Genomic DNA, 10,000 nt, shown 5'->3' on the forward strand with positions numbered 1-10,000 from the left:
TTCAAGATAAGCATACCAAAGTCTTCACAGATAAGATTACACTAAAGTATTTTCAGACCCAACACAAGCTATCTCCTAAGTAGTCTCATTGGCAGGATTTCATTGCAGAATTTGACATAACAATAGAACACAAGCCAGGCAAAACGAACGTCATGCCAGATGCACTAAGTAGAAAAGCAGAACTGATGGCTATCACTATGGCACAAGGCACACTCTTGGAGAGAATCAAGGAACTTATGGAAAAGGACCAAGGCATACAGGATGTAGTGAAGCAGATTAAAGAAGGCTCCGCACCATGGGGCATGTACAATGAAGATGAAGGTTTACTCTACGTCTATGAAAATAGGCTATATGTTCCAAATGATTTAGAGCTCAAGAAGACCATATTGTGAGAATGCCATGACTGCAAGCTAGCAAGACACTCAGGGCAGCACAAGACTAGGGATAGAATGAAGCAACATTTTTTTTGGCCAGGGATGCGCAAAGACATGATTGAATATATCAGGACCTACCCAACATGTCAATTTGTCAAAGACCAAAGTTTTGCAAAGGCAAAAAAACTCCAACCCATGCCCATGCCTTCAAGGCCATGGGATGTTGTTAGCATGGACTTCATCACGTTGTTACCTCTGTCACATGGGCACAATGCCATCTTTGTGGTGGTGGACTATTTTTCCAAACAAGGCCATTTCATTCCCGTTAAACCACCCATTGCTGCATAGCATAGAGCCAACTTATATTTTTCTTATCTGTTCAAGTACCATGGTTTACCCTTGGCCATTGTCTCGGATCGTGATGCTCGCTTCTTAAGTGATATGTGGACTGAGCTCTTTAAACTCCTTGGTACGCAGCTCTATTTCAATTCCTCACACCATCTAGCCACCGATGGTCAATCTGAAAGGGCAAACCAAATCGCAGAGCAATACATCAAAAGCTATGTCCAGGTAGACCAAAAAGATTTGGCCTTGCATTGGGACATCTTGGAGTTTCACTACAACAGATCCGTTCATCGTAGCACAGGGTTCATGCCGTTTGAGATAGCCATAGGCAAAGAAGTCATCACCCCCACAGCCTTGGCAATAGGTACTCCCAAAATTGAAGATCTAGACACAAAGGAATTTCTTAACAGATGGCGTGAACGCATGCAAGTGGCCAAAGAAAGTCTTCACAAAATGCAAGCCATCATGAAGAAGTACTATGATAGCAAACGTTGCCACATCAAATTCTTTCCAAGTGACTTGGTGCTTATCAGCTCTCAGAATATCCAGCTTCCAAAGAACTTGACTCCAAAGTTCAATCACAGGTTCTATGGACAATACAAAGTTCTCTATGCACTTGATGAAGTCATGTATAAACTGGAGCTCCCTTCAGATGTAGCAATACATAACGCCTTCCATGTTCAGCTCTTAAAGCACTTCTATTCTGATAACACATATGGTATAAAAGTCCCCCCTTCCGTCTCCCAAGTTGTAAGCCTGCCATATGAGTCAGAGGCAATTTTAAAAGGGAGAATGCTAAGGGGTAGAGTAGAATTCCATGTAAAGTTCAAAGGTCGTCCTATCTCCGCTGAAGCCTAGATGATAGTCAACTATAGTGATATGGTCTTGCAATATTATGCATATGCTTGAAGAGGGCTTCAAGCTCTTTCGTAGCCCAAGAGAGTATATGGAAGGTCAAGCTCTCAAGGCGCTAGAGACCCCTCGGCATGTATGCGTTTTCCCTCATGAATAAACCTTATGAGATCATTCTTGTGCAAGTATTTTCTAAGTCTCATTTCTTGATGGTCCTCTGAATCTTGGCACAATCACGCACTTTGAAATGTGAAAACATAAGGGTGACTCACGGAAGGCAAGGGGGTGGGACGAGGATGGGACAGCACGGGCACGGACTACAGGCATTGCACATGCACTGAGGGCTCATTTGTGAGGTAGAAAACGTTCCCCTACTGGGTTCGTTCGATGTTTTTGGCTCCGTTTTGGTAAACCATAGCACAACAAGAGTTATTTTGCGGACTGTTGCAAGCGGGACCTAACAACTATTATATGGAGGACAGTGCTCTCTCATGCGAGGTTGATTTCGATGATGAAAACGTCAGCGGCCATTTATGCTCTCTCTTGCTTGTACATATCTTCTATTGCAATTAAGCGCATTTTAGCGACTGTTTGGCACTCCATTTTAGTACCTTCTTGCAAGTAACGTCATGATGCCATCTTGTGGATTGTGATCTTGTGGTGAACGTTGAAACACACGCACAGGAAAGCAAAACGTGGGAAGGGTAGAGTGCACGTGAAAGTGAGTGGGGAACAGTGAGGGCCGTGTTTTATTCTCCATATAATTGTATAAACCATGAGCTATTAGGTACTAAGCCGGGACTCGAGGTGAGCCCGAAGGGGTCAAGCATGCCAACCCATGTAAAGGCCACCAACCAAGAAGGAAACATGGGCTGATCAGGACGTTGCACGGTGGACGGTCGGTCCTGGGGTCTTGGTGACTCATGTGACTCTATGGACCGAAGATCGTGAAGCCTAAGGGCTTGCCTAGTGGGGCATGGTGCAATGGGATACTCAACGACCAGCCCATGCCAGGGGTCGTGTTTGGCTAATGTTGCACATAAGGGGATTGTGGTATCAGAATCGAGACATTAAGGGAGGTTGGGACTCAGTAATGGGTCCGACGTGAGGTGCCACGACTTGGAGACTAAGTCCGAGACATTGGTATCTTACAACTATTATATGGTGGATAGTGCTCTCTCATGCAAGGTTCATTTCGATGAGAAAAACGTCAGTGGCTATTTATGCCCCCTCTTGCTTATACATATCTTCTATTGCAATCAAGCGCATTCTAGCGACCGTTTGGCACTCCATTTAGTACCATCTTGCAAATAATGTCATGTTGCCATCTTGTGGGTTGTGATCTTGTGGTGAACATTGAAACGCACGCACACAAAAGCAAAACATGGGAAGGGTAGAGTGCACGTGAAGGTGAGTAGAAAACTGTGAGGGCCATGTTTGTTCTCCATATCATTCTATAAACCGTGAACTGTTGGGTACCAAGCTGGGACTCGAGGTGAGCTCGAGGGGGTCAAGTGTGCCGACCCACATAAAGGTCGCCAACCAAGAAGGAAATGTGGGCTGATCAGGACGTTGCACAGTGGACGTTCCTGGGGTCTTGGTGACCCGTGTGACTCTGTGGACCAAAGATCGTGAAGCCTAAGGGCTTGCCCTATGGGGCATGGTGCAGTGGGATACTCAGCAGATGGCCCATGCCAGGGGTCCTGTTTGGCTAACGTTGCACATAAGGGGATTCTGGTATCAGAATCGAGATATTAAGGGACGTTGGGACTCGGCGACGGGTCCGACGTGAGGTGCCATGACTAGGAGACTAAGTCCGAGATGCGGGTCCCTTACACTTGGTATCAGAGCAAAACTCAAGGTGTCACGAGCCTTCAAGGAGGATCTTGTATCAAGGTATGATGTCATGTAATGAGCGAAGTCAATCTTATGCACATGGGAAGGAGGTGATACTACGAGCGATGAAGAGTTGGAAGCCGAAGATGGACGCCGTAGTGGATGTGATGAGGGCAGTTCCAGAGTGGGTGAACGTGCTTCTAAGCAAGGACATGGGGTACTTGGAACGGCTAGTGCACCGGTATGACACTGAGGGTGAGACAGCCAGGTGGCGCCGTGAGTTCATGGTTGTGTTCAAATTGGTGATGGAGCTCTATGTGAAGTAGGAGCTAGAGATTGGCATAGAGGAGTCCAAGAGAGAAACGGATGATGAAACGGCGAGTGAGTCAAAGAGCGGCTTGGAGAGTGAAAGTGAAGATGAGGACTCGAAGGAGGAAAAATGGTGCAGGTGGAGTGAGAGATGGTGGAAGGCCATAGAGCAGAAAGGGGAAAGGCATGCCTGGTGGATCACGGGAAATCAGACGGGGAGGACTCGGATGGGTCGTACTTGGATGACGTGTCGGAAGTCTCAGGTGGGGAAGATGTGGATACGTCGTACCCATTGACTAAGGGAAACCGATGTTCCTTAGGAGAGGCAGGGAAGAGAAACCATGTCCTCGGAGTGCAAGGTGCATCCCAAGTGAGACGATTAGCAAATGGGTGACTTGGGGTCCAACCAAGGTGATGGGAGGCACAAAAGGCGCAAGGCCCAGGATGGTGCGAAGCACAAGGTCGACGTAGCTCATGAGGAGTGCGGGTGTGAAAGATGGCACAAAAGGCACGAGACCCCAAGCAGGTGGCATGAAAGGTGCGAAGCCTTGGGTGAACAGTGCGGGATGCATGAGATGCATAATGAATAGCACGGGTGGTGTGAGATACATAGTGAACGGTACAGAAGGCACAAGGAGGAAAGGCAGTGGCAAAGGAGGCACATTGGTGAAGACAAGTGGCACAAGAGCTGTGAACCCCCAAGATGCTATAGGCATGGTGAAGACCAGAGGTGCAAGAGGCACAATCACAGAGTCCATAGGCACAGTGATGGAGACAAGAGGCACGAGAGGTGTGGGAGGCACAGAAGAAAAGAAGAGTAATGTCCTTGTACTAAAGTCAAATCAAGTAAATGCTCAAGGTGAGGAGGTTGTGATGAGGAGCACAGGAGGTGCAGGTTCAAGACCAAATGACGTGGTAGGCATGAAGGGAAGTTTGAAAAATGCACAAGGCATGGAGATGACCAAGGAAGGCGCGGTAGACACAGGAGTGAAATAGGTAGGTGCACAAGGTGCAAATGGTGGTAAGGGAGCACAAGTGACAAGGTTAGGTGCACAAGCCGCATGCTGTGGAGAGGTGATGAAAAATGGCAGACAAGTGACAAGATAGGGAGGCGCACAAGGTGCGGGAAATGGCGAACAAGTTCAAAATATAGGTGCAAAAGGCACAATGGAGTGGAAAGTGGAACCTTGGGATGAAGAAGAGAAACAACACTGGGGCAAGGTCAAGAGAGCAATCAGAAGCCTGTACCAACGCAGAGGCATGTGTAGAAGAGTTGCCGAGGTGGAGGAGCATGGGGTGAAGACAAGAACAAGTGTAGGTAGACAGAGAGGCATGATGCGAAGTGAGGCCATAGCGCAAAGGCGAAGTTGCAAGGAGGAAGAAGAGAAGAAGGTGGTGATGACCAAGGGGATGAAGGGACGTGTGATGAGGCGAGGATGAGGCCAAGGCGTGAAGAGGAAACTATGGAAGTAGAAGAGGAAATGGCAGAAGGAGAAGAGTTCAAGGCAAGGCAAGGTAGAACGGCGGGAAGGATGAACAGATGCATGCAAAGGTTAAGGTTTCAAGGAGAAACAGCAGATGAAGAAGAGGGCAAGGTGAGGCACAGAGGTGGAAGGTGAATGCATAAGTGTAGGGTAAGGCATAAGCCAAGGGAGCAGAACAAGATGCAAGATGAGGTCAAGATGGGCCAAGATGAAGAGACGAAGAGAACATGTCTAGGTTGTGGAGCGCAAAGAAGATGCAAGGCAAAAGGTCCAAGGTTCAATGAGGTAAGGTGTTCAAGAGAAGAACGTGATGAGAAGAAGCCGCAACGAGGTGGAAGGACTTGCGCAAAACAGGTGAGGATGAGAAGAAGAGGGTCAGGAAGAGAAGTGGTGCAAAGGGTGAAGAAAACGGTGAAGCACCCAAGTCAAACTTTCCCAAAACGCAAAATTCTCTCTTGGGTTATGCATGAATATTCAAAGTTAGCATGGCAAGACACCTGGAAAGAATGGAAGCGGTGCGTGAATGTCATGATCCGACTAGAAGAGTCAAAGATGAGTTTAAGCATGGGTTGGAAATCTTTTCCTCCTTGTTACTTGGGCTTATTGCCTAAGCTAATGGAGATGATAGGTGTAGAAGGAAAGACCAAGTCATTAGGGCACGTTTTACTATGGGTAGGTTGGAAGTTCTAGCCAGGTGAGTAGGTTGGTTCACTTGGATAGGTGGCAAGTGGTCATTGATGCTGTGTGTGGGGTGGAAAGATTGGCCTGATGCAGTGTCATTGCATGATATAATGTTGAATGCTAGGTGGAAATTTTGGCCAGGTGATGTGTGGCTTATTCATCTCGCACATGGGCTTCCACGGCCAAGGGGGCCTCTTCCAAACTTGATGTTGCTTGCTGGTTGGAAACATTGGCCCAGAGCAACGTCATGTCCCGACTTCACCATTTTGGCAGGTTGGAAATTTTGGCCAGGGAATTTATGCAAACCACTAAATTTTCATTTTTTGAAGCAATGTGTATGCGATGCCCTCTCAAAAACATCAAAGCTTGAGGCACCGTTTTCTTTGTAAAATGTGTTGTAAAAATACATCATTCTTTACATTTTCCGCCCCCCGTTATGAGGAGAAGGCAAACTTTGACATCCATGTAAAAGTCCAGACTAGCGTGTGTGTGGCCACTCATTCGAGATGTTCGTAGATCGGGGTTAGGCTTTTGTATGTCTGTGTGTCCACTCACTCAAGTCACCTTAGTGAGGCTAGGCTTTTGTGTATAGTCCACGGCTATGCTCTCCCTTTAATTCTTTTGAACGGGGGAGTGTGTAAGGCAAGTCAACGTTAGGGTTGACCTACCATGTGTGTTCAGAGTGTTCTATGGCGAAGGGAGGCGCCGCAGTTCCTAGTGGCCACCCACTATTGTAACGAAAGTCAACGTTAGGGTTGACCTATCGTGTGTGTTCAGAGTGTTCTATGGCAAAGGGAGGCGCTGCGGTGCCTAGCGGCCAGCCACTATTATATGGAGGATAGTGCTCTCTCATGTGAGGTTGATTTCGATGAGGAAAACGTCAACGACCATTTATGCTCCCTCTTGCTTGTACATATCTTCTATTGCAATTAAGCGCATTTTAGCCACCGTGTTTGGCACTCCATTTAGTACCGTCTTGCAAGTAACGTCATCATGCCATCTTGTGGGTTGTGACCTTGTGGTGCACGTTGAAGCGCACGCACGGGAAAGCAAAACATGGGACGGGTTGAGTTCACATGAAAGTGAGTGGGGAACGGTGAGGGACATTTTTGTTCCCCATATCATTGTATAAACCGTGATTTGTTGGGTACTGAGCCAGGACTCGAGGTGAGCCCGAAGGGGTGAAGCATGCTGACCTGTAAAGGCCACCGACCAAGAAGGAAACGTGGGCTGATCAGGGCATTGCGTGATGGACGTTCCTAGGGTCTTGGTGACTTGCGTGACTCTGTGGACGAAAGATCATGTAGCCTAAGGGCTGCCCAATGGGGCATGGTACAGTGGGATATTTAGTGGATGGCCCATGCCAAGGGTCGTGTTTGGCTAACACTATGCATAAGGGGGATTGTGGTATCAAAACCGAGACATTAAGGGAGGTTGGGACTCAAAAACGGGTCCGACGTAAGGTGCCACGACTTGGAGATTAAGTCCAAACGCTATGGGCTCTTACACTTGGTATGAGAGCAAACCTCAAGGTGTCATGAGCCTTCGAGGCGGATCCTATATCGAGGTATGGCATCACGTGATGGGCGAAGTCAATCTTACAAACATGGGAAGAAGGCGATATTACAAGCGATGAAGAGTGGGAAGCCGAAGATGGAAACCATAGTGGACGTGATGAGGGCAGTTCCACAGTGGGTGAACGTGCTCCTAAGCAGGGACATGAAGTACTTGGAACAACTAGTGCAGCGGTATGACACCGAGGGTGAGAGCCCCAGGTGGTGCCGTGAGTTCATGGTCATGTTCAAACTAGTGATGGAGCTCTATGTGCAGGAGTTGGAGGACAACGCAGAGGAGTTCAGGAGCAAAACGGAGGCCAAAACGACAAGTGAGTCAGAGAGCGGCTTGAAGAGTGAAAGTGAAGATGAGGACTCAGAGGAGGAAAAACGGCACAGGTGGAGTGAGACATGGTGGAAGGCCAAAGCAGAAAGGGGAAACGGATTTGAAATGGCAGCCAAAGAGACAAAAGGGATGACTAGTGGAGACACGGAAGTGGAACCGTGCCGTGGGAGTGCGAGGTGCATCCCAAGTAAGACAATCAACAAACGGGTGACTTGGGGTCCAACCGAGGTGAAGGATGGCACAAAAGGCACGAGACCCCAAGCGAGTGGCACGGAAGGTGCGAAGCCCCGAGTGAATGGCGCAGGAGGCGCGACATGCATAGTGAACAGTGTGAGACATGTGAGATGCATAGCAAATGGCGTGAAAGGTGCAAGGTGTGGAGGTAGTGGCCCAGGAGGCATGTTGGTGAAGATAGGCGGTGCGAACCCCTAAGATGCTATAGGCATGGTGAAGACTTGAGGCAGGAGAAGCACGATCACGGAGTCCAAAGGCACGAGAGGCAGGGTGACAGAGACAAAAGGCACGAGAGGTGCAGGAGGTGCGAAAGAGAAGAAGAGCAGTTGTTGTACCAAAGTTAAATCAAGTAAATGCTTGAGGTGAGGAGGCTATGATGAGGAGCACAGGAGGTGCAAGTTCAAGACCAAGTGACATGGTAGGCACGAAGGGAAGTTTAAAAAACCCATAAGGCATGGAGGTGACCAAGCAAGGTGCAGTAGATGTGGGAGTGAAATAGGTAGGTGCACAAGGTGCAAATGGTGGTAAGCTGGGAGCACAGGTGACAGGGTTAGGCGCTCAAGGCACATGCAGTGGATAGGTGATGAGAAACGGTGGACAGGTGATAGGATAGGGAGGCCCACAAGGCATGGGAAACAGCGAACAGGTTCAAGATAGAGGCATGGAAGGCATAGTGGAGTGGCAAGTGGAGCCTTGGGATAAAGAAGAGGAACGGCAATGGCCTTGCGTTCGCACCTACCGCACCACTTGATCTTGGACCTGCACCTCCTATGCTCCTCATCACAAACTCCTCACCTTGAGCATTTATTTGATTTGCCTTTGGTACAACGACACTGCTCTTTTTTTCTTCCGCGCCTCTTGCACCTCTCGTGCCTCTTTTCTCTATTACCGTGCCTCTGGACTCCGTGATTGCACCTCTGGTGCCTCTGGTCTTCACCACGCCTTTAGCATCTTGGGGGTTCACACCTCTCATGCCACCCGTCTTCACCAATGCGCCTCCTGTGCCACTGCCTTCACACCTCATTCCTTTGGCGCCTTTCACTATGCATCTCACACCACCTACGCCATTCGCTTTGCATCTCACACCTCTTGTGCCGTTCAATCGAGGCTTCACGTTTTCCATGCCACTTTCTTGGGGTCTCATGTCTTCTGTGCTGTCGTTCACACCGGCACTCCTCATGAGCTGCGTCCACCTTGTGCTTTGCACAATCCTGGTCCTCGTGCCTTTTGTGCCACCCATCACCTTGGTTGGACCCCAACTCACCCATTTGCCAGTCGTCTCACTTGGGATGCACCTCGCATTGCCACGACATGGTTCTGCTTCCCTGCCACCACTGGTCATCCTTTTTGTCTCTTTGGCTGCCGTTCCAGATCCATGAACACCTAGCTTCAAATGCGAGGTTGATTTCAATGAGGAAACATCAGTGGCCATTTATGCTCCCTCTTGCTTGGACATACTTTCTATTGCAATCAAGCACATTCTAGTGACCGTTTATGTTCCCTCTTGCTTGGACATACTTTCTATTGCAATCAAGCGCATTCTAGTGACCGTTTGGCACTCCATTTAGTACCATCTTGGAAGTAACGTCATCATGCCATCTTAAGGGTTGTGATCTTGTGGTGCACATTGAAGCACACGCATGGGAAAGAAAAATGTGGGACGGGTTGAGTGCACGTGAAAGTGAGTGGGGAACGGTGAGGGCGATGTTTGTTCTCCATATCATTGTATAAATCGTGAACTATTGGGTAACAACCCAAGACTCATGGTGAGCCCAAAAGGGTGAAGCGTGTTGACCCATATAAAGGCCACCAACTAAGAAGGAAATGTGGGCTGATCAAGACATTGCGTGGTGGACATTCCTGGGAACTTGGTGACCCGTGTGACTGTGAAGACCAAAGACCATGAAGCCTAAGGGCTTGCTGAGTGGGGCATGGTGCAGTGGGATATTGGACTGCCGTGGCCCGTGCCAGGCATTGTGTTCAGCT

The 10,000-nt window shown here is 48.6% G+C and overlaps 1 protein-coding gene across 1 annotated transcript; it reads left to right on the plus strand.

The window, feature by feature from the left end:
• Positions 1-1,025: 1,025 nt before the first annotated feature.
• On the plus strand, positions 1,026-1,577 carry LOC147899746 (uncharacterized). Its single transcript, XM_087377789.1, has one exon. It carries the CDS (start codon positions 1,026-1,028, stop codon positions 1,575-1,577), a length of 552 nt encoding a protein of 183 aa, XP_087233915.1.
• The last annotated feature ends 8,423 nt before the right edge of the window (positions 1,578-10,000 follow it).

Source organism: Dipteris shenzhenensis, chromosome 8, assembly GCF_047967505.1.
Source record: "Dipteris shenzhenensis isolate YYH24624 ecotype China chromosome 8, Dip_SZ_1.0, whole genome shotgun sequence".
NCBI lineage: Eukaryota > Viridiplantae > Streptophyta > Polypodiopsida > Gleicheniales > Dipteridaceae > Dipteris > Dipteris shenzhenensis.